The sequence below is a fragment of the Copadichromis virginalis genome, linkage group LG17, assembly GCF_057382275.1.
Source record: "Copadichromis virginalis isolate Kocher_CV1m ecotype Utaka linkage group LG17, C_Virginalis_male_GT1.1, whole genome shotgun sequence".
Lineage (NCBI taxonomy): Eukaryota > Metazoa > Chordata > Actinopteri > Cichliformes > Cichlidae > Copadichromis > Copadichromis virginalis.
This window is the reverse complement of record NC_140634.1, coordinates 15,085,646-15,111,620: the sequence shown is the minus strand read 5'-3', so window position 1 is coordinate 15,111,620 and position 25,975 is coordinate 15,085,646. Positions and strand designations below refer to the sequence as shown.

At 38.7% G+C, this 25,975-nt stretch overlaps 1 protein-coding gene across 1 annotated transcript in view; it reads right to left on the bottom strand.

The window, feature by feature from the left end:
* Window positions 1-3,112: 3,112 nt before the first annotated feature.
* The window catches only part of LOC146689133 (rho GTPase-activating protein 45-like), a 108,252-nt gene continuing 85,389 nt past the window's right edge, over window positions 3,113-25,975 (bottom strand). The window contains exons 6-9 of the mRNA XM_085437569.1: window positions 16,043-16,174; window positions 8,097-8,289; window positions 6,462-6,547; window positions 3,113-5,764 (exon numbers count right to left, since the gene is read on the bottom strand). Coding sequence (XP_085293695.1) covers window positions 5,688-5,764; window positions 6,462-6,547; window positions 8,097-8,289; window positions 16,043-16,174 — 488 coding nt within the window. The 3' untranslated portion in view covers window positions 3,113-5,687. The remainder of the gene's footprint in view (window positions 5,765-6,461; window positions 6,548-8,096; window positions 8,290-16,042; window positions 16,175-25,975) is intronic.

Here is a 25,975-nt window from a genome sequence, read left to right as displayed (position 1 = left end):
CAGGTGGTGGCAGACAGAGACATAGATGAGAAGAAGCACATTGGTATTCACGGCTGGCTTCAGCTCACCCATCCATCCCCGTCTCATATTCTTTACATCACATTTGCCCTTCAGCGCAGCAAATATGTCACACACAGCTGGTAGAAACTACATGCGTGCTTGAAGGGTAGCTGGCACAGTCCATCACATGCACATGTCTCTGAGTGAGTGCAATCACATGCCGTCTCCCCCAGCTGAGATAAAAACAAGCCTTTTTTAATTGCTACATGGGAGAATCAGATGTTTTATTTTTATTTTACCATGTAGTTATGTGCATCATTAGAACTTTAGGTCAGAAGTCCAATGCATTATTGATGGATTACGAGAAGAATAAAATAATTTGACCATAAACTGTGTCATACAATTACTGCTAATTCTTGAACATTTTTAGGGGTCTTCCATATTACTCTTTAATTCTCTACTGCAAGGGTGGGCAACTCCAGGCCTCGAGGGCCGGTGTCCCTGCAGGTTTTAGATGTGTCCTTGAACCAACACAGCTGATTTAAATGGCTAAATTAGCTCCTCAGCATGTCCTGAAGTTCTCCAGAGGCTGGTAACGAACTAATCATGTGATTCAGGTGTGTTGACCCAATGTGAGATCTAAAACCTGCAGGACACCGGCCCTCGAGGCCTGGAATTGCCCACCCCTGCTCTACTGGGTAGAGTACCTTGATGTCGGAGTTCTTTTAACCAAACAATAAGATACATTGAAAAGTATCTTTAAAAATCGAAGCATTTACCCAAATAACAGAAGAACTTACATGAGAATCAGCATACAGTAACTGTACAACTAACTGTATAAATACAACATCCAGTTTCATTAGTAGTTATGATGTAATTAGTAAAGTTAGGAAACCATTAAATTAGACATTGCATTAGTAATATGTATGTTTAACTGTACTGTATAAAACTGTTTCTCACTAAACCGTCAAATATTTGTTAATGAAGAAAGGATTGTAGTGTATGTAACCTAGCACTTAATGCAAATAAAACCCTAAAGATATCTCGTGGCAAGATAATGAGGATACTTTCTAACACTTTGTCACATTAACAGTAAATAAAAATTAAGTTAAATGTTTAGTCTTAAATCTTCATTTAATAAATCAGTGGATCCAGTAAATTAAAAAAAACATCACAAAAGACCATTGTTTCTGATGTGTAACAAAACATCATTGATTAATTTTTTCAGTTTTATTTGCATTTAACATGGAAACACAAATTTACACAATGAAAAAAAAATGAGTGTGATATCATATTACAAGATGTTACAAGTATCTCATTAGTATTACCAAGTTATCTTTTTGAGAAAGAAAAGTTAACACTAGGGAAGAACCACTATGAGCTATGAGCCAACATGTTTATGTTTACGAGTGCAAAACACTGTAAAAGACGAGTGGTTACAAAACTGTGCAAAGTCACCTGATTTTTTTTTTTCTTTTCAAGACCAGGAATGAAACATACTATTACAAGACAATGGAAAAAGAGAGAAGAAAGTGAACAGAGTAAGTGAAGTGTGGTACATGACAGGAACTGTAGTTTCCATGATCTCATGATCCTTAAAATTACATATGAAGGGATAAACATGGTAGCCAGGGGCTATTTGATGTTAATTCAAGCTTTACATGAGCACAGATCATCTGCAGAGGAATGGTTTATTTGAAGAGTTTCAGTCAGGTTTCAGAGCTCATCACAGCACAGAAACAGCTTTAGTGAAGGTTACAAATGATCTTCTTATGGCCTCTGACAGTGGACTCATCTCTGTGCTTGTCCTGCTAGACCTTAGTGCAGCATTCGATACTGTTGACCATAATATCCTATTAGAGCGATTAGAACATGCTGTAGGTATTACAGGTACTGCACTGCAGTGGTTTGTATCATATCTATCTAATAGACTCCAATTTGTTCATGTAAATGGAGAGTCCTCTTCACACACTGAGGTTAATTATGGAGTTCCACAGGGTTCAGTGCTAGGACCAATTCTGTTTACATTATACATGCTTCCCTTAGGCAGCATCATTAGAAGACATAGCATACATTTTCACTGCTATGCTGATGACACCCAGCTCTATCTGTCCATGAAGCCAGATAACACACACCAATTAGTTAAACTGCAGGAATGTCTTAAAGACATAAAGACCTGGATGGCCGCTAACTTTTTGCTTCTTAATTCAGATAAAACTGAGGTTATTCTACTCAGCCCTGAAAAGCTTAGAAATATGGTATCTAACCAGATTCTTACTCTGGATGGCATTACCTTGGCCTCCAGTAACGCTGTGAGGAACCTTGGAGTCATTTTTGACCAGGATATGTCCTTCAACGCACATATTAAACAAATATGTAAGACTGCGTTCTTCCATTTGCGCAACATCTCTAAAATTAGAAATATCCTGTCTCAGAGTGACGCTGAAAAACTAGTTCATGCTTTTATTACTTCCAGGCTGGACTACTGTAATTCATTATTATCAGGATGTCCAAAAAACTCACTGAAAAGCCTTCAGCTAATCCAAAATGCTGCAGCAAGAGTACTGACAGGGACTAGAAAGAGAGAGCATATTTCTCCTGTTTTGGCTTCCCTTTATTGGCTTCCTGTTAAATCCAGAATTGAATTCAAAATCCTGCTCCTCACATACAAGGTCTTAAATAATCAGGCCCCATCATATCTTAATGACCTTGTAGTACCATATCACCCTATTAGAGCACTTCGCTCTCGCTCTGCAGGCCTACTTGTTGTTCCTAGAGTATTTAAAAGTAGAATGGGAGGCAGAGCCTTCAGTTTTCAGGCCCCTCTTCTGTGGAACCAGCTTCCAGTTTGGATTCGGGAGACAGACACTATCTCCACTTTTAAGATTAGGCTTAAAACTTTCCTTTTTGCTAAAGCATATAGTTAGGGCTGGACCAGGTGACCCTGAATCCTCCCTTAGTTATGCTGCAATAGACATAGGCTGCCGGGGGATTCCCATGATGCACTGAGTTTTTCCTTTCCAGTCACCTTTCTCACTCACTATGTATTAATAGACCTCTCTGCATTGAATCATATCTGTTATTAACCTCTGTCTCTCTTCCACAGCATGTCTTTATTCTGTCTTCCTTCTCTCACCCCAACCGGTCGCAGCAGATGGCCCCGCCCCTCATGAGCCTGGTTCTGCCGGAGGTTTCTTCCTGTTAAAAGGGAGTTTTTCCTTCCCACTGTCGCCAAAGTGCTTGCTCATAGGGGGTCATATGATTGTTGGGTTTTTCTCTGTATCTATGAAGCGCCTTGAGGCGACTTTTGTTGTGATTTGGCGCTATATAAATAAAATTGAATTGAATTGAATTACAGCAAAATATGGACATTAACCATGGGTGAGCTTCCTTCCAGAATACATCATAAAACAACTCAACCAGGGAGCAGTGTGCTGGATGATGGGCATTATAAGATAATCTTCTAAAAGAGCCTAAGGATAAAACTGTACAGGGCTGAGGGAGAGTGCTGTGCTGTCGGGAAGAGGACATCCCTGAATATTAACTTTTAAATATAACTGACTATACTCTGAGGGAAGCCTGAATGAAATATTGGGGTCAAAGGTACATTTTTAATAACTCTGAAGACTGAAGAACAATTACAGAATGTTTGTTTAGAATCAGATTCGGCTTTATTGACCAAGTATGTGTACACATACAAGGACCTGGGCTCCAGCTATTGCTTTGCTCTCAGTGTACATAGCAGAGTAGACAACATAAAATACTGACAACATGACATCAACACACAGACAGCATGACACAGACAATAACATGTATACCATATTTATGGTGCAATGGTGAAGAAAGCAAACATGCTGAAATAAAACAATGCAATAAATACATATAATAAACACAGATTAGAGTAACATAATTTCTAACTACAGAGGTAAACTGTAAAAAAATGTCATCATTCATGTAATTAATAACACTGTGGCCCAATTAGCCAGGTGTATTAGCTAAATTTATACTAACCTTTCGGTGATAGAAGCTAACATACTGGTTAGCCTAGAATGTTAACTAGTGATCAACTATCACCTGCAAAGTGATGTACACACTGGACTTGCAGTCTATCACTGGACAAATGACCTACTAGAGTGGTAGCTGATTACACTGATTATTATTTATTTGTCACAAAGCAGTTAAAAAATAAGGCGTTATCAGCACAAATAGAAACATAATCTATGAGAAACACTAACAAGTCCTCAATGCATGCTTTAATAACTGACTGGGTTACAAAATTTTACAAATTGAGTCTCATCGTAACCTCATCATCCAAACTTCATTTTAAATAAACTTGTCATGACAGCAAAATGAAAAAAAAAAAAAAAATGGACGGACTGGATGGATGACTTTAACTGTCTGTGTGTGTGTGTGTGTGTGTGTGTGTATGTATGTGTGTGTGTGTGTGTGTCATTAGTCGAGCCATGTAATCGTGTGCTACTGAGCTGGACACAGAACCACAAACAGAAACATGCAAAATACTAATAAATACAGCAGCTAAAAGCTGAGCATTCGTTTGACCTTAATCACATCATACAACCATGATGGCCTACAGAAATTCATCACACTAGCATGTGTTTGTATTTAGGTTTGTGTGTGTCTGTGTGCCCTGCAGCTGACCCTGTACATCAGGATTATGCTGTAAAAAAAAAAAAAAACTCACGGTTTTAGTAACGCAGTAATGCAGCGTTCCTACGGGAAAGTAACAGTAATGTAATTACCGTTTTTGCAATAGTAATCCCTTACTTTACTCGTTACTTGAAAAAAGTAATCGGATTACAGTAACGCTAATGTTGGCCCAGCTATGTTTGCATCTGAGACTAATATAACAGGCAACACTGAACCTATGCATCACATAACGTGCACCCAACTTAAGGTGGAAACATGATGGCCAAGACCCAACATCCAATAAACCAGAATTTTCCTTTAAATGGGACCAAAGGAAGCACCATGGTAACACTAGCTATCGCTGTGATAAACTCTCCAAAAAGTCAATTTCAAACCCAGATGGGATGCATAACCAGTCAAATAAATGACCACAGACAGCCCACACAGAGAACATGTGTGTGCATTTAAAGTGTGTTTTGTGTATATTACATTCTTGCCAAGTTATGGGCACGCCTGAGAAGCAAAATGTCTCATAACAAAAGCACAGAGAAAGGGCCAGAATGTGAATGGCTTTATATGGGTGTTTACAATTCTCCCTTTTTTCCCCCCTCACATTATTTTAGCATGCTAACCGACACACGAGCTGGACGAGACTAAGGTTTCACATGCAACTGTAGGATAAACCCACATGTACAGATACCAGTCACACTGAGCAGAGATGGTGAGCCACAGTACTCAGGTAGCAGAGAAACAGTCATGAATTCAGTGAATTCAGACTTCATTTTAAAAAACAGACTTAGAGTGCAGCTCTGCTGAGACAGGTGCCACCCACACACACACACACACACACACACACACACACACACACACACACACACACACACACACACACACACACACACAGCTACATAGAGGTCTTAACACACAGCCAACAGGCACAGTGCTAACCTTTGACCTCCACTGATGCTATTTGAAGGCTACTAGTGGAGGTAATGGGTGAGAAAAATGCTCACACATGAGTTTGAGCTCCCTGTTTCAGCCTACCTCTCTCTGTCTCTCTTTTTCTTTGTACACATCAAACAAAGAGATGCTCTGTCAGATATGATATCACCTTGCCCTGCCAATGAAAAAGCAAAACATGCACCTTAACTTCAAATGATTGAAGACCTCAAAGAAAGTGCAGAGGAACACTATCAACTGGCAAAACTGAATAATTGAATGGCAGACCCCAAAGCTAATGTTCTTTATCCTTGGGCCAACAATTCAAATGTTGACTGCAATATATAAATGGACTCCAAATGGAGTGCATCAATGTGACAGCAATGGGGCATTTTTATAGGTTAGAATTTGATTGTAGTAATTCCATCTAATATGTCACTATTGAGACATAATCTTTGACTGTGACTTTTTATGTAGCTGTACAGCTTTAATTTTCATCATAAAGATTTGTTGATTCAGGCCTGACATCAATCAGATTTGAGTGTGGCTAGTGAAATTCAACTCAGCTTTTAAAAAATGTGGTTAATCACAATTAATTCAAGATACTTTTTTCAAATATGGGCAGGTAAACTTTTTTCTCTTGGTAAATAACAAAAATAACAAAAAAGCCTTTTCCCTGAGCAGCAAAACTGCTGATAAGCTATTATTGCTCCTTTATAATTAAATTTATTTATAATTCAATTATACATGTGTCAGAACATTTTTAAATTATTAAATAAAATATTGAAAGAATGCATCAGTGCAGTGAATGTATTGTTCAGGCAAAAGAAAAAAAAACAAACATATTTTGTGCATCTCCATAGTTATTTTCCTACCTGGTGCTGCTTGCATCTCCATTCGACCTGCAGTTGTGATGAGCGCCTCCAAAATCCTGATGTGATGCTCTGGATTCACATCTGCACTGTAAACAAAGCACCAAAGTGAAAACAAATTGTAGTAAGGGACACCATTGAACTAAGTTTTGCATAAAAAAGTAAATATAGTTCATGATGTACTTTCAGGTACAATTTCAATTGTGCTGTGTAGAAGTCAGGTTGATACACAGCTGACAGCCCTATTTGACAACTGTTAGAATTCATATTATGACAAGAACCAACCAGCTAAGTAAAGAGAAATGACAGTCTATCATTACTTTAAGAACTGAAGGTCAGTCAGTCTGGAAAATTGCTAAAACTTTGAATTTGTCCCCAAGTGCAGTCTCAAAAACCATCAAGTGCCACGACACACCTATACATCAACTGTTCAGAGGGGATTGTGCAAATCTGGCCTTTATGGTCAAATAACTGCTAAGAAACCACTACTAAGGAAAAGCAACAAACAGAAGAGATTTGTTTGGGCCAAGATTATTTGTATTAGCCAAGCTCAAATAAAAACGTGACAAGATTACCTTCATCCAACTAAAACAGCTGATACTTTTATATTTAAAAAATGCTCTTGCTAACAGAAAACCAAGTGTGATATTTGGCTCATCTTTAAAATCAACATCCTAGAGAGAGATCCAGGAGAATGGCATTTAACAAGGCTTCCGAAATTGTTTTGTTCATCTGTGACCTGCTTACGTTCATCTGTGACTGTTTTTCCAGAATTTACCAAGGAATTTCTTCTCCTGGCACTGTGTACTGTGGAGATGTGCTGGATTTGGGGAGGGCAGTCAGTGAGTCAGTGAGTCAGAAATGAGGGTTGTTTGTGTAGCATGGTCAGGCAAGTTTACCTTTGACGTGAACAACGGGTGGAAAAAGAGTGGGGTGGTATTTCACATTGTGCCATGTTATTTGCACCAGATGCCATAATAGCTCATTTCATGTGTATGGAATCTCTGATTAATCCTAAATTGTTCTGCAGTCTGTAAGCATTTAAACAATTACACATCTTTTCTTGTCTGAGCCTTACCAAAAAGTGCTAGATACTAAAGAAAATATGAGGTAAGGCATCATTTAGTATTTTTCTTGACGTGAACAAGACCAAAATAAATAAATGTTTCTCATATTTTTGTCTGAGTCTCCAAAGCCTAATATACTATCTCTTTCCTCTGTGCCATTTCAATTACCTGTTCAATAAACAGCAAAAAAATTTCTTAATGGAGAATGAAAAGAAAATATTTCTACTTGTCTGTCTGCCTTTCTATCCGTTTACTACAGTGCTTTTTAGTTTTCTTCAAAAACATAGAGTTAAGGTACAGGTCATTATCAATGATGATATAGGGCAGAGACAACAGCATTGCTTTCCTGTTCTTCACGGGCTCTTATATTATAGTTAAGTTAACAGCCACAAACATAACTTGAAATCAACCAAAGGATATGTGGCTCAGTGCATCATAATCATCAAATAAATTCACAGCAGTAAAAAAAGAAAAGAAAATTCACATGAAATAAAGTGTTTCCTCCAAAAACTCTGCATGGATATTTCCAAGAGGAAAGTGTTGAAGGTCCTGATAGTTTTTATATCTGTACCTAAGAGAAAGGTGCTTGAAGATAATGTCAGTGAAGGCCTGTCCTAGCAGCCGGGGGGAGGCTTGACTCTGCTGGCTGATTCGATTCAGGTTTCCAGTGAGGTGGACCAGGAGCTGGTGGTTGACTTGAGGGATGCTGGGAGACTCAAGGATCCTTTTCAGCCTATCCCCACACTCCTCCACACTCTGACTCTCTGAAAGAAAAGACACAACACCTGAATTCTTTGGAGCATTAAACTAGGTATAAAAATGATTCATCAAATGTCCTTTTTCAGCCTATGTTGATTTTGGCAGTAGACAATACATAGTATTTACACTATATTTTAACTATAACAGATATACTGTAACATCAGGTCTTACCTTTCTTGTAAATAGACTGCAGTGCATTCTTATTTTTATAGACCACAATGTTTCATATTACAATACATATTCACCAACTGTCAAAGAAACACTACAGGGCTGAAACACTCATGTAAAGAGCTTGGCTGGGGCAATTCTGGGCTTGCCCCAAACACTGCAACATGATGACTCGAGGAGTCACCAACCTTTTGATCAGTGGATAACGAGCTCTACCTTCTGAGCCTTATAATTACCAAGAATAGATACAAGCGACTGCTTCAGTTTTCCTGCTTTTATTTAGTTAATGACACTGAATGTTCATTGTCTGAATGGACTGTCCTGGTGTGCCTAAATCTAGTGAGGGTGCGCTGGGAATGCCTGGCAGAGGCCTAGTCCGACAGATCTTCAACTCCCACCTCTGGCAGAGCTTTGACAGCATTCAACCATGCGCTTTGTCACTGATTCTGTTCATAACGTAACCAAATGGCAGAAGGCTTTGACTTGGGTGGTCTCAAAATCTTGTCTCTGCTTTTTGCTGATTATGTGGTTCAGTTGGCTTCATCAGGTGGTGGCCTCCAGCTTGCACTGGAGCTATTCACAGCTAAATGTAAAGCATTGCATGGGTTCACAATGATTCATTCAATTCAATGATCATCATTCAAAAATTAATAGTTAACTTTTTTGTTTTGGCTTCCTATTTCTTGACTTTTCCTTATGTGATGGGGGCAACTAAGTAAGCATAACATTTTTATGATGAAATTTGGGATGTACACATTTTGCATACATCGACACTCCTCTGGGGTCAGTTTTACCCCGAGTTATTTTAGCTTTGTAAAGCATGTCTTTCTGTGTGTGACCTACTATCCTCACACCTGCTGAATTACAACTGATATTTCTTGTGTGGTGGTGGGTGGGAATCTCCTGCAAGGACATGACAGGACATGGAAAATAAGGGAGGAGCAAACATATAAAAGCTTTCATGACTGCCTTCTATCTAAATCATTGGTGCACTGTGTACTCTGCAATCTGTATGCTCTCTAAAAATGTCCTTTGGGAAAACGTTACTGTCAATGAGTTTTTGGCACAAGTCTTTGACAGTGAAAGTGCGATGGAGGAGAATGTGTCAGAGACAGAGTATTGTGTTGAGGAGGACCTTGGTTTTGAGGAATTCTCATCTGATGAGACTGAGTGTTAACCCTCCTGCTGTCTCTCAACCACCAGCAGACAGAAACCCTTCCAAAAATGGAAAGATAACATGGTCCCTTTCCCAACTCCAACAACAGGGTAGACTTAGTACTGATAATATTATCAAAATGGTTCCAGGCCCCACCAGATACGCAGTCAGCCATGTTGAGGACATCGAGCCATCATTTGAGCTCTTCGTGACACCATCAATTGAAAATATTGTGCTTCAGATGACAAATTTAGAGGGGACAGCTGGAAAGACTTGGGTGTAACTGACTTGAAAGCTGACATTGGGCTGCTCATTTTGGCAAGAGTTTACAGGTCAAACGTTGAAGCAACAGCAAGCCTTTGGAATGCTGAGACTGAAAGGTGGGTACAGTGTTTACCCCTGCTGTACAATCCAGGTCCCCGTGTGACTGTTGACGAGTGCTTGGTTGCATTTTGTGGCTGCTGTCTATTTCAGCAATATATGACAAGCAAACCTAAATAATATGTTTGTGACGAACACACGGCAGACCTGTCCATATTTCAGTGCTTTTCAGCATACTTTACTCGGTTGCTGATCTCACACACAGCTGCAGCTTTTCAGCTTGCAGCTGAACACTTCCACAACCACAACACTACAGGACCTAGTTCAGCCTTAAAGCCAGCGAGGCATGATTGCAGATGCCACTCAGGTGCGTCTGCCTCCCCTGCAGCGGAACCACAGACCATGCCCCACCACAATGCCATCAAAATATGGGCAGCATGTGATGCACAGTCCAGCTTTGTCTGGAATATGCAAGTTTACACAGCCAAGTCCACTGGTGAAGCAAACTCAGGGCAAAAGAGTGGTGGCTGACATGGCCGAAGGACTGCATGGGCATAATATCACACGTGATATTTTTTTTTCATGTCTTATGCCTTGGGTGAGGAATTGCTCAATAGGGAGGTCAACATGTTGGAGACAGGGAGAAAGAACAAGCCTGAGCTTCCTTCTGAACTTCTTGCTGTCAAGAACATGAACGTACCATTTTCAGTTTTTGACTTTACTGAAAAAGCAACTCTGGTTTCCTATTGCTCCAAGAAAGGGAAAAATCTCCTGTTGCACAGCACAATACACAAAGATGCTGCTCTAAGCACCAGGAGAGATAAAAAAAAAACACAAATGGTCCTGGACTATGAGACAAAGGGAGGGGTGGACAGTGAGTGCGTACAATGCATTTGTTATATATGGTATGAAATTTAAAAAGGACTGGAACAGGAGAAAGCTGAGTTGAAGGAGGATTTTCCTGGAGCATTCCCACCATGAATAATTCAAAGGCTAGCATGACCTGTGCACAATACAAGAAGTATGCACCAACTAGTGCAGGCGAAAACAATTTAACTGTGTTTCCCCACATACATGTTGTCTATTTAACATTCACACTCTGATGGATGAGTCAGAGAGCAACCTTGCCCAAGGATATATTTGCTATGTAGAATAGAGCAGCTAGGGATTGAACCACCAACCTTCTGATTAGTAACTGCTCTGCGCTACAAGCTTAGCTACACTCAGCCCTACTGATAAAATGTCACCTAGTCTGTATGGAAGTCATAATTGCAGACAAATTCAATTTGATTAATTGACCCTGTTCATGTCGTGTCTTTATTTGCAGGAAGGACTCTTGCAAATAAGACCACAACCCACTTCCAGTCTAATCTCCTTAAATAAAGGTTGGTAAAGGTCATATTAATTCAATCTATCAAAAGTTAAGAGACAATGTGCACCTGAGACAGGTCGCCAGTCACAGTCACATGACTGGAAGGTTCTCATACTGTGCTCATACTAAGCAGTGGTTCACCAGCCACTACTTTGGATGGTGAATCTGAGTTTGTAATACAGCCTTGCAAACTCATATTTGACCGTAGCTCAGGGGATTGGGAAGCTCATCTGTAACTGGAAGGTTGCTGGTTCAATCCCCCTACTCTCTCTGTCCTGGTTGTTGTGTCCTTGGGCAAGACACTTTACCCTACTGGTGATGGCCAGAGGGGCCGATGGTGCGATATGGCAGCCTTGCGTCTGTCAGTCTGTCAGGGCAGCTGTGGCTACAACTGTAACTTGCCTCCAGTCTGTGAATGAATAGTGGAATTGTAAAGTGCTTTGGGTGCCTAGAAAAGCGCTATATAAATCCAATCCATTATTATTATGTTGACAGAAACATTTAGAGTCTTTTGGTCACTGGATCTGCTGCAGTGACATTTGTCCAAGTTTAAGGCTAAGTTAAGACATCTGACACTTTTCCTTGTTGTTTTAGACTCAGTGATGAGTAGGTGTGTCAACCACACATTTGATTTTCATTTAAAGATTACAGATAGAGGGCTGATCACCGGCCCTTTATCTAAGGTAAGTCTCATAGGCAAGTGGTTTCTTCCTGTTCCAGCATCACGTTACGTTTAAACTAAATGTTTTACAGAAGCACTTCAAACCTGCTGTTACTCAATGCCAGTGGTAATCAGACAAAGTATTGTGAAAATTTATGCATTTGAGCATTCTAGGATATGCTGTGCAGCTCAGCAGACACCCTGGATGGCACATGCACAAACATTTCTCACATTAGAAACATTCCAGCTTTCCTTTTAAACAGAAGTATAGATGTGCTGCCGGGTGAGAAACAGCACCATCAATATCAATTTAAGCACGTAGCTAACTGCTTGCTGACTTTGAGGAGATGTAAAGCCTTGGCAGGATATTGTTATTTGCATTGAGTCCTAGTCCAACAGCCAGTAACGTGTAAGCTAGCCTAATATATAGTAAGGAGAAAATCGCATGGCCTCTATAAATGGATGGTTATAAAAATGACACCATGGGAGGCTGTGCAGGGTATATACCAATTCCTTTCTTGTACTAGCCAGGGTTTAGACAATGGGCTGTGTTCAAGAAGGACCAGACATATTGACAAGCTCTCTCAGCACAGGCCCTTTATCATGGCTAAGAAGCTGCAAATAAAAAAAAACATCTGTGCCCGAGACTGCTGTGTGTTGACTGGAGGACACAGTGGGAGAGTGCTGATCTTCCATGGACAAACAGACTCCTAACTGCACTCCACACAACGTGTCTTTTTATCTATGGCTGAGTCTATTTGGCTGCTCATGGAGTTTAATTTTTCTGTTTAATTTTGTTTGTTTTTTACTGATTCAGTTTATTTGATTCCTTTTAATAATAAAGTCTCATTTTAAAATCACACCCAAGCTTGTAAAATTAACTGGAATATACTCTAAATTCATCCTAAAGTGTTATGTCTGCTTTTTTTTCTTCTCAACATCTCAGAATAGTGTGCCATTTTACACCTTTACACATATTTAGTAGGCCAGAAAGAGGCAGATAAAAATGTTGCAATGTGTGAAATACCTTTGTATAATTTCTAGTACATCCATGTATCATTTTCAGTGAATGTAACTATGTTGTTTTGACTCCAGTAAGGATTTTGTTACAATGAAACAATGTAAGCTACTGAGGAGAGGTTTTTTATAGAATTTAATTAAATTTAAAGCCTGGTGCTGTAAAACTGAAGTTTAAAACTGAGACATTTGTATAAAATGTAAAAATACATTTAAAACATACAAACATTGAGTGTGTTTTCCTGCCCAGAGAGGTGGCTCATGGGGGTTCAGGGGACACTTGTGGTGTATATATGTGTGTTTGGTTTGTTTAAATGAAGGTCATGTTACCTAGGTCAGCCCTAGCTCTGTGTGATCTCTACTGATCACAGACAACTGGCACATTCAGCCCCCCTCCCGTCTGTCGTTATTGATTATTGTTGACCCAACTAATCAATGGAGGTCAAGGCTGAAGCGAGAACTTGGGTTGCCTGTTTGACCCCCTGGGGCTCTGAGAGACTGGACAACTGGACATTAGACTCCTTGGTGTGCCAAAGAGTGTGTGTGAGACATGCTGACATTATGGTGGTTAGGACCAGACCAGCATAGTTGGAGATAAAAATGCCTCTTATCTCCTGGGTTTTCATGGAGATAAGATGCATTTTTATTTCAGTTGAAATTGCAGTTTTGACTGATTTAGTGTGTGTGTGTGTGTGTGTAGACAAAGGACTTGAAACGCTGTACGGGTAAATAGAGTTCAAAAAGAACATAAGGATCTGTAGAATCTCATTTAATTTTTTGAGTTCCTGGTTACGACATTGCTGCTGATTGCTTCCAGTATGGATGTAGCTTGAATCTATTTTACACCTTTAAGATGATCTGGAATGTAAATTGAGACCTATGCCTAATCAGCCAACATCAGTGGTGACCCTCATTGAAGCTCTCATGTCTCAATGGGAACATAATGACGCCAGAAGGCTGGAGCCTGTTACAACAGCACATTAATGCCCTTGAATGCATCAACCCCTCCAACTGAAAAGCCGTTTCTTTTTTCCCCTCTCACACGTTTAGGTCCAGATGGACAGTGATCAGGCTGACTCAGGCAGCTGGCCTTTATCCTCATAGATAATAACCTCTGTGAGAGCATTAAGGTTAACTAATGCTGACAAAAGCAATGAATGAGTCTTGGAAGCATAAAAAATAACGCTGGGGGAAGGACTGGGAAAGGATAAGGAAGACACAAGCTGGAGGAAAACGAAGCCCTCTGATTAAAGAAGATAAGTGATTCACAGACCACATATTTAAGTAGAATGGGAAACTTCTGAAGTAAAAAAAATACAAATGTTCAGATACAAATCTAATGACTTTAGCTCTGCAGACATTGTTACTTTAAGGGACTAAGGAGCATTTGTACACATGAGAAAGCAACTTCTTAGATCTTTCTGTTGCTATGAAAGAAAAGTGGCTCAGGCATGATAACAAAAGGTCAACTGTGATCAGGATGTTGCAGGAACGAATGAGAGAAGGAATACAGGATTACCATCTTCTCATGACAGGTTATTTTTCAGTATTCAAAAAAGTTTTAAAATAGGAAAAATAGAAATATGACTGGACTAATATAAGGCTCAAATAAAGTTTGAGGTGATGTACAAAAGCATAGATTAAATTAAACAGTCATGTTACATCTTACACAGATCTTACTCAGGCAATGTCAGAGAAATTTTAATTTCTTTAATACATAGCTTTGGCAAAAAATAAAAAACACGTCCCACTGGTTGCTTCATATAGAGTACAGAAGGTTTCTGAAAAAAATCCCTTCAGTTTTCCAAACATTTTATCTTTGTTTCTAATAATGTAGGGGAATTTCCCATGATGTGCCACTGACTGGAAAAAAGGATTCAGATCAGATGAGAAAATGACTCCCGGAGAAAAGAACAGCCAGAGGAAAAGTATTTAACGAGAGGGGATTTTAAGTGTTACAACATCAACAAATTTCAAGCAACAGATGAAGACAGAACAATAAGGCTTTTTACTAATTCTATGTATGTGAGTATAAAAACCTGCAACATAAAATGCAGGGTGAATAGTTTACTGATTTACTGTTTTGTCATTATTAATTATAGATATTTTGAGGATGACATCTGTTAATGGAAAATAAGTAAATTTTAATGCGCTTTACAGAGTCCCTATGAACCCCAAAGCGCTTTACACTACATTCAGTCATCTACCCATTCACACACTGGTGATGGGTGGAGCTACATTGCAGCCACAGCTGCCCTGGGGCAGACAAACAGAGGCGAGGCTGCCGGACACTGTTAATGTGAGTCTGTCTCTGACAGGTCTTTTATTTCCACCATGCACAGTGCACACATTAAGCAAAAAAAAGGAGGATATCAAGGGAGGCTTGATGACAAATGGATTAGAGTTTCAAGAGTCCCTAAAAGCCAGGGAGAAGAGGACCTGCTGGGTGGAGTGGACAGCAGGTAAAAGGGGGGGGGGGCAAGAAGGTCAGGTGTATGGAAAATGAAAAATGAAAGAAAGATAGAGGGACAGAGACAGAGACTGACACTAGACCATAATTCAGTACAGTTTATGTTGAAAGCTGACAGAGGATTATATTCTTCTTGTTTTTATCCATGGCAAAATTCTGGCGGATGTGACGATACAGCAAACATGCTCAAAACCTTGACATCTTGTCTCTGGTCAAAACAAGTACCTTGGTACAGTGGCAGAAACTGAATTATAGGCAGATGGATGTCAAAATTGTTTCCATGCAGAATAGAGGTTGCATCAGAATGTGTCTTAGAAACTGAAAGGCAAAGAATGAATTAAATCCGTTTGTCTTTGATTCTTTTAGCAATGACAATATGGTTAGCAGATGTTTATGAACAGGCATCCACAGAATGTCTTTCTAAACATACAAAGACTACTACCACTGGGGGCTTGAAAGGCACAAGCAATAAAATTGCTGTCCAATTTCATAAGGCCTTAGAAACACAGTCCATAGTGCCCAAAACAGTGTAAACCCAAAAGTATCTGCGTACCTCAGAGCACCTGTTGTTTGTACTGTGTAGCACACTGTACCTTGAGCAGTATAGACCAGCTCACTGTAGATGGTGGCAGGTATGATGGGGGCAGGCAGGTCCTGCAGGAAACCTTTTAGAGCATCAGTCAGAGCAACCACATCATATCGGTTCAAATTCACAGAGAGCAGATCTGGGAAGACAAGAAAAAACAGACATAGCCCAGAGAAGCAAGAAGCGCTACTGTGTTCATGACCTCAGATCCAACCATGGATGGAATAAAGAACAAGGTCACTGAGGGTGCAGGACCAGAGACCAGACCACCTTTGTGAACGTGAGTGTTGTTAGCATTCGCTACTTGAGGAGAAAAAAGACACAGAAAAGTCACAAAAATGTGTGAGGGGGATCAGGGAAGGAAAACCCTCACGTTAATTGCTTGCTAAAAGACACTGGCTGGAATAAAAATCAAACTAGATGTGGGAAGTAACTCACAGATAAGGAATCATGCAAAAAAAATCCTCTTATTATTGGATTATCATAATGTCATTTCAAAATCTAAGCACCAAATTCCCCCTACATAATAAATGTCCATGGTTCACAATAGCTCACATTGTTACTCTTGTGGAATTTTAATAAAACACATGTCACGGTGATAGGTTTTGGACACTGATTTGTTCATTTTTTTATGCAAAAGTCATATTTATTTAGCAAATTTATCCAGGTCATCACCATCATAGTAGATCTATTAGCATTTGAAGTAGCAGGGGACCAAGAATAAGGCAAAGGCATAAAAAATGGTGTAGAAACCAATGAGTAGGATATTCAAACTCATGTGTAGTTCTGCATCCTCGTTCAGATGGATTAAATTGGAAAGTGAAACGTGGCAGAGTAATGGACTTTTAGTTCTGGTCAAAATGCCATATTAGCAAAGTGCGAGATTGGTGATCTGCTTGATCAGGGTTTATCAACTCTCATGGTCAGTTGCTTCTGGGAAAGCGAGAAAGGACTTTAGTTACCCATAGATAACAATAAAAAAACACAACTGCCCAGTCCACAAGAATTTACAAATCTATCTTCCTCTAGACAAAATAATAGATAACACCCCCGTTATGACCCTGCTTTGTGCTTACGTGAGTACTTCAGCAGATTAGCAAAGGACAAACCACATGGCGTCAGAGGACGTTTTTGCTGTCCTCCATCTTTCACCCCAACCTTCCTCCTCTTTTCTACCTCCATTCATCCTTCCCCATTTAACCCCCCTCCCCCCAGCTCCCTTTCGACTTCTTCCTTCTTGACCTTTCTTCTGTTTGTCTTTTTAAAAAATTCCTGTATCAGCCTCGTTTGCTTTTCTTTCAGCCTTTTTTCATTTCCTTTCCCTTCTTGTTTTTCTCATCCCAGTGTCACCCAAACCACCTTTTCCCCTGTATGCATCAGCCTCTCTAGGGTTAAAATGCTTGTTAAAAGCCATTGATTTCATTCCCTAAATAATGCCTGAATAAACTTAACCATTCACAGACCAGTAAACCAGCAGGCCATTAATATCTACGGATGACCTCTTCACATTGCTGTGCTGGGACTTGCGTTATTGTGCAGTGATTTGTCTAGGGAATTTGATCATCTCAGTGCCGAGACAGCTTAAATTTGGTGTCACCATGAAAGCCAAGCCCACAGGAAGATACTAACACAGTTTTTCTTGTGTGTGTGTGTGTGTGTGTGTGAGTGGGGGGGTGGGGGTGGCTTGTGAAAGCATAAAGTATTTTATTCTAAGAAGTATTTTATTCTTAAAGCATCTTAAGGCAACTGTTGTAATTTGGTGGTATATAAGTGAAACTGTTTTGAATTGAATTATATCAGGTAAAGTATTGTTGTGTGGTCTTTACTTGAAAGTGCTTAGAGTGGTCAAGTTAGACTAAAAAAGTACTTTATAAATGCAGGTTCATTACATTATAACTGTCCAATGCTAATCAAGCTTGCTAATAAGTATTAGCATTAGCGCTCCAGGTCTGAACTGATTTAGGTGAAGCATAATCAGTCTGTGTAAGAATGTTTTTTGTAATGAATTTGTGTCACAAACTCAAAATATGTAGGCAGATTTATATGAAACACCACAGAAGTATTAATTGATGAAATTCTAATTGAACAACTTCAAACCAGAATTTTAGTGATGCAGTTATCTGTCTGGTTGGTCACTGAAGAAATTAAATTGTTAAATCATTAAAAACGAATCAAATGTCAAGAACATTTTAGCTATTTCTGGATTTAAGCTGACACATACACACAAACACACACAAATTTCCTCTTTACACCTGATCACTCCATCAATTCATCAAGGTCTGACCCTCGCTATGGATCAGTCATCGGCTAGGCAAAGGAACAAAAGGACAGATAAATGGACAGATTAATTAATGAATGACTGAAATGAGGAGAGGGGGGTTAACAGTCAAGTGCAGTGTTTAGCTATTACTACATGTTATAGAGGATCTATTTGGTAGGGTTGGTTGACTGACTTGATTGGAGTAGGTGAAATGTAAGATGTTTATGAATAATACTATGTATACACACTATTTTTAGGTCAGGTGAACTGATTTTTATTAAAGCTACACAACGAGACCTGAAGTTACAACATATATTAAGGCAGAAGAAATTATATACATGCATTTACACAAAGAACAAAGCAACAGCAGATACAAACTAGAAAATGCATTTTCTGAAGAAACTGCAGTGTGGATGCTGATAGCTGAATGTTTTGAGCTGAAATGAAATAATTGCTGCATGTTAAGTTAAAAATGTTGAATGAGATGAAAAATACAGAAATTTTCATCTGAAAACAAAAGTTCAGAACTATTGAAAGCAGAGATTCAAACAGAAGTTAAACAGTAAGCGAACATGTTTAACATGTTTGTAAATTAGAAAAAGCCGAGTAATGACAAAAGAAAACATCTGCATAAAAAAAAACTTGAAACCTCATATTATTTTAATCACTGAATGACTGAAATGTGAGAAAATCCACTACAGACAGCTGAATGCCGTAAGTTTTAATCATTCAGTTAGAAAAGATGACTCTAAAAGTCATCATCTGACTCCAAATGCCCAGATCTGAACCACCTGTGTGCGGAAGAAAAAGCCACCAATGAACAATAAGCTTGAATTTAACAGGCCAATCAGAATACCCTATTTAGTTGTCCTGCACTAACTACTGGCATACTGTTATTCTGTGGCAAAACCCTGTCAAATCTGCCTTGGTGCACCTGTTGAAAGACTGCATCTAAATCCTAGACCCTAACTTCCATCAAAACAGCTTTTGAACTGTGAGGATCCCAAGGAATTGTTCTACACAACAGTGTCTCTTTTATCCTCGTGGTGTCAAAAATGTGATGACAGAAGCAATTTAAAAAGTGGGGTCTTTCCTGCTGTTGAGACAAATTCCTGACTAAAAATACAATGTATTTCTATGGGTCAGTTAGAAGGTTATCCCCCTACTTAGAGCCACACAAATCAAAAAGTTTAAATCTCTGAGCTTTGAAAAACACAATGTTGGAAGAGAAGAACAATGACTACGTTTTGAGGGTAAAATGATGGCTGTAGAGCAAACATTGGGGACACAGCAACAGTTGAAAGAAGTTGAATCTTGGCAGAGTGACAGACAGAGCTCATTAAGCAGGCAGGTGTGAGCCTGGTTGCCCCCCCCCCCCCCCCCCCCCATTGGACAAAAGTTATTGTGAAACAAATGCTTCCCAAGAAAAAACTACAAGTCGTATTGACAAAATTCTTTCACCGTGAGCGACAGCAATGTCTAGTCTACCGAGTTTTCATGCATGTGGAGTTTATTATATGGACATGATGACATTTATGAAAGAACCCCATAATATATACTACAATAATAATAACATTGGATCAAAGAGGACAGCGATGGCTACATTTTGAATGAGAATTTGAAGGGTCCCCCCCCGTAAAATACATTATAATTTTTTGTTCAATAAAGTTGAATAATTAAAAAGATATAAAAGTTAAAAGTGAGAAAAGTAGAAGCAGTAATGTCCAAAAGAAGAGGAATTGAATGGTGGTTGAATGGTTTTTCTAAGCTGAATGGTGTTGAAGGAGATAGTCGGCGAAAAATGTACGGAATAGATAATAATAAAATAGAAGAAAGAATAGAAGAACAATACTTAATGCTTAATCAGCATCCACACTAATTAGTCTGATGATCCAGATCTGGGTTTGAATACGCAGAAATACCAGAAATAACCAGACTTTAGTTTAGTTTCATTTAATTTCCTGAGTGAGTGTTCCTGTTTCAGTTCAGTTTTTACTGTTTGAAAATCTTAAGGTTTAGTCCAGTTTTTATTAGTTTAAAGACATTCAAAGTCCCAGGAAACACACCAATTAAAACACAAAAACAAGGGATTTTTTAAAAGAAAATTTTACTTAAATATGTATTTATATTTTTTAGTTTAGTTTTATTTAACTATAAAACATTTCACCTTGAGAGGAGATGTGCTTGTTTGGTGGTACACAAATAAAGGTGAAGTGAACTTGCTGAGTACTGCAGAGTCCTTTACAGAAACCAAACAGGATAAACTTCAAGGCTTGTTTAAGTTTTCCAGATTATTCTTGAGGTCAGAACAGCAAGGTGTTTGAAAACAGAACACTTAGTGAATTTTGTGTAAGCTGGAATCAGTACGTATAGGTACAGAAGCTGTATATGTAGACATAAAAGAGGAACTTGATGTCCAAGGTCGTAACATTTAGAACTGACAGAGAACAAAGATACACTCTGAACTTGCAGCAGAGTCAAAGGAAATTTGAAGGCCAAAAACAATCTCAGACTCATGCAAGCTTACAGCAGTATAAGTTAATTAGGTAAAGCTTTGCTTTAATGTCATGGACAAGAAAAGTATTCATTTGGTGGCTGTAGCTCAGGAAGTACAGCAGGTCATCTACTAACTGGATACACTGATTGGAGTGTGAATGTGTCAGAATGAGAGATAGAAGGCACTGTGGTGTAAGAGCAGAGACTTAGAGACAAAGCAAGGTAGAATTAGCTGTCAAACAATTGAAGTGCAAAAAAGATTCTCATTTAAGTCGATGCCATTATGAAAGAGGGCTGCCACTCAAAACAGTACAGTTCTTGAGAAACTAGAAATGTGGCAAAGCATTCAAATATTTACAGATTACCATTGCAACAGTCAGCACTTCTTCTCACACCTAATATAACTGATACAGATTACACTATTTACATAAGTTAATGTATCAGTTTCAGAGATAATATGACAATATGCATCCCATTCCCTATAGTTACGAAGGTAAGCAGGTAAGGAGGCTACATGTGCCTCTGGGTATAGCTGAGAGCTCTTTTTTTTAGCATTTTTATTTTAAATCTTATTTAATTGATTTTATTGATCAAAGAGAGCAAAATCATCTGTCATACGTTACTAGTGAACAATCCCCTTTCTTTTATTTTGAAGTTTTTGAAAGCTATGTAAGCCAGCTTTTGAAAAAGAAGCTAGCTTGCCCCATCCTGTTTGTATAAATTATTTGTTTTCTGGTTACTAACACTTATATGGTGGAAATATATATTGTGGTTTTCCTTACAATATTACTTATCACTACTCACTCATCACCCTTATATTATATTATTATATGTTATATTAAATTATATTGTCTATGTGGATGCAATAGCTATACATATTACACATTGTGTGTAATATATTTCTCTTTAATTTTTGTATCTGACATGAAGAAAATATGTTCTAGCTTTTATATCTGTTAATATTTTCATCTTGTAGTTTTTTGTTCATTTGACTTATTGATTTGTTGGTTTATTTATGGCAGAAAGCACCTATGTAGCCAGTTTCATTGATTACAGAAGAGTCTTGGTTTTAGATCAGTTTTAAAGTGGAGCGAAGAATAACAAAGTGTTAGTTTGACGACCAATAGTTAGGTATTCTAGTAGACTAATAGACTGTTCTGCTCCACTAAATGCTTTGGTGCACAGTGAAAAAAGAGCTTTAACATATATAGTCAGCAAATAATACACAAACATACATCTGTAAGGCACTATGTTCAGTAACCAATTAATATACACTGTATGTATCCCTGAAAGCTTTTGGCAGCAGTATATCCAGTGCGTGGTAATGAGGCATAATTTCATCCAGTGCATGTGTGACAACTAACAACTGACCTCTATAGCATAAACATACCAGGCACAAACCATGCCTACAACCACTGACTGGTTTGTGGGAGCAGTTAACATTGTAGCTGGTTTGTGTCTTTTCAGTGGATTTGTTGGCTGTGGGGAAATATTAATGTTGCATTTTCTGTGACACAAAAAGTGAGAGCGATCTACACGGACCCAGATCTTATTTATGCCCCAGGATGTTCTGGAGGCCTAAACTGCCCTGATGCTTACAGTGTAACTTCCAGGAGTTAAAGAGCTATGGAATGAATTTCTTTTAGACATCAGGGCCAACAATGTTCCCAGCTTGCTGGTACTGTATGTATTACAGAAAGTAATATCTCTATAGTATGAGTTGTATTTGTTATAAAGTGTATTGCATTGTATGTTTTTACAAGTTTAATTTTCAGATGACAGATTTAATGCCACTAAATACATGAAAGTACTGCAAGATCACTGCGGAAAAACAGAATATTTAAAAAAGCCATTAAAGAGACTGTAACTGCTGCTGCTGAAATATTCCTGCTTTAAACTTTATTGCTTATTTTAATGGACTTGCAGATCACTTGGGTTTATGTACATAAAAAGATCCATGACTTTTTATTTTTTAATGTATACTTGCCTTTACAGCCTATAAACTAAATTTTTCCTCCTCAAAGTAATTTGTATTCAAGTAAAAAGTGCTTTTTATTTAGAGTACAAGTTTACCATGTGCTTCCTACCTTCCGCACATGGTACATATGCTTATATATGTACACTACACACACACACACACACACACACACACACACACACACACACACACACACACACACACACACACACACACACACACACACATATATATATATATATATATGCACTCATCTGGACCGAGATCTCCAAATGATGCTCCTGGGATCTGCTGGAGCCACTTGCCTAGTTTGTGAGTTACTGCACCCACTGCTCCGATTACCTGATTTATCAATTCCTTATATACTCCAGTTATAAATGTGGCATATACAAAATGAATATAAAATCAAAACTGATCATCAACATAAAAAAAGAATCGCACAGTATCACAGTCTTCCTCAACTCTATTAGAATCCCCAGTTACCCTAATACCCATATCACTGACCTATAAGTGTAAACCCTCCAGGTCAATGACATAGGTCTTATATCGTGTGTAGTCTGCATGTCGCAAACAATCTGTTTGGTTGTGGTCATTGACCACAATCAACTAGAAGGTTGGAACAAAGAACCTTGTTGCTTTGAAGCCACAGTATCCGCCACAACCAGATGCAGCTACAGATGTAAACATCTGCAGTCAAAAAGCTCTGCTGCTGTTGTGAAAAACAAGACCAAATGTGAGGAAATATGTCAAGATGTTCACACTCCAAGTCTCAAGCATTAAACTCAAATGTTGGTGGAACATCCTAAAGCAGACAACTTATGTCACTGTTATTCTTACTATTGTCTCGTATTCCTCCTATATTCAACTTTTTGGCCATCCATTTTAAACAAATACAGCCAGCCGTCTACAGTTTTATGGCGTGAAATAGTGTTGATATGACACAAAATAAACATTAGTTTATTTAATAGTATATATTGGGTTGTGTTGTTCTTAAATTTGTGAAAATATATATATTTTATTCTATATAAACAGAGAACTGAAAAAAAAATTCTCATTTTCTTCTGCTCATCCAATTTAGGATTGCAGTCTGGGTGGAACCCTTTCAGTATGTTACATGGTTGTGTGTTTGGTGCCTCGGGTGATAATGTTAGTCTAAACCATTTTAATTTGTGTTTTTGCTTATAATCATATAGTTCCCATGACTACCGCTAGGTCCCCAAGTCACCTTTGTGTCAACCCATGTGTCCTTGGAATTCTGCTCACACACACTCTGATATCACAACATGAGCTCAGATAGATGGAACAGGAGGACACAGAGAATAAAACACAGGGATGAGCGAGAAAGAGAGAAGTAGAAAAACTATCACACTGGCATACAGAACAGATGTGGTGGTTATTTTGATACCTGCCTGAACACGGCAAGAGCACTCTTGTGATCACAGAATTGTTCAGAATTGTTTAGAAAAAGATTGCAAAGAATTTAAGGTTTTAATTTGCCCCAAAACATCCGAGATCAGAAAACTGAAATCTGTATGTGTAAGTGTTTCCAACAGACGGTGGAGCCACAGGTATCTCTTTAGTCATTCATGTTACAGGGCAACATATGGTAGAGATAAGCATCTGAGAGAAGAAGTGAGCAGAAGCGAAGAGAAGAGAAGAGAAGCATTACCCCATCATCATTTCAGCATACTGAGTTAAAAACATTTGTCTTTTTACAATGGAAATAATTATCACATCCAGATCAGTTTTCTGATTACCTTATATGATGTTAAATGATGTTATATATGGTTAATAGGGTATTCCACCATGGGATAACTGGGAAAGTACTTGAAATATTCAACGTTTCAGTAAATGCTTAAGCTTTTACCACATTTACAATGATTTGGTTCTGGACTCTACTCATCTCACTTTCAGAATTTTTTCATTACAGTTTTTCTCAGTCGCTTTGGTGCATTTCTCACAACAGAATTAAACATTGCACAACAGTTAGTTCAACCACCACAACATGTAGTCGTTTTGGCACAACCCTGTGGCGGTTTCACGTTCACTGCGTCCAAAGGCAAATGCCTTTGGACATGAAGCAGTTGAGTGAGTACAAATATCTAAAGAATGGTCACGTTTGACTTCCTATTCATCACTATCTCCTTTCTTTTATCATGAATGTCACAATTATTTATACTTGTACCGGCTGAATAGTCATTGTCCTTACAACTAATAGTCTTCATTGCATTGCTTGTGTCAGTGCACTCAAAATTGTTGAACATCTTGTCAAACACTTTGTACACCCATTTTGAAAACCCTATTTTTAAGGAGTTTCCATGAAACCCCTGCACACGTTTGTATATCTTGACGAAGCGGGATTCAATCTTGCAAAAGGCGTGAACGAAATCACATTGGAGAAATAGCCACCATTGATGTCCCAGGCCAACGAGGAGGAAATATTACAATGTGTGCAGCAATCTCAGAAAATGGCGTTCACACCCATATTCCTCGTATTGGTGCATACAATACACAACACCGGTTGGCTTTTCTGGACGCTCTTTATAGGGACCTAATCCCACAAAATGAAAGGGATGATCCTGGTGACAATCGGACAATGTATGTAGTGGTTTGGGATAATGTTAGCTTCCATCACTCTGCTGTAGTCGGGCAGTGGTTTGCAGCACACGACAGGATACTTATGGAGTTTCTTCCTCCTTACACTCCATTCCTAAATCCAATTGAGGAGTTTTTCTCTTCCTGGAGGTGGAAGGTATATGACAGGCATCCACATACCCAAATGACCCTGCTAGCAGCTATGGATGCAGCTTGTGATGACATCACAGCAGAGTCCTGCAGAGAGTGGAGTTGACACTCCAGAAGATACTTTCCCCGATGCATCGATAGAGCTGACATTCGCTGTGATGTTGATGCAAATATGTGGGCAGACAGACGGGAGCGTCTAGATATCAATGATTGATATGCAGCAGTGTCTGTTTTTCAGTTTTGTTTTTTTGTTTCATAACCACTGGAGTGAGGTTTACTGTCTAAGTGAGTTTATGTTTGCTGTAAAATGTTTGATTTACTGTATTTCCCCAGTTTGCACAATGCTGTGAACAGTTTCAATTAAATATTATCAAGAGTGCATATGGAGTGTCTTGATTTTCCTTTACAATTTATGGTTTTCAACATGCCATGCATGCTGTCCAGACTTGACATGTCATTGG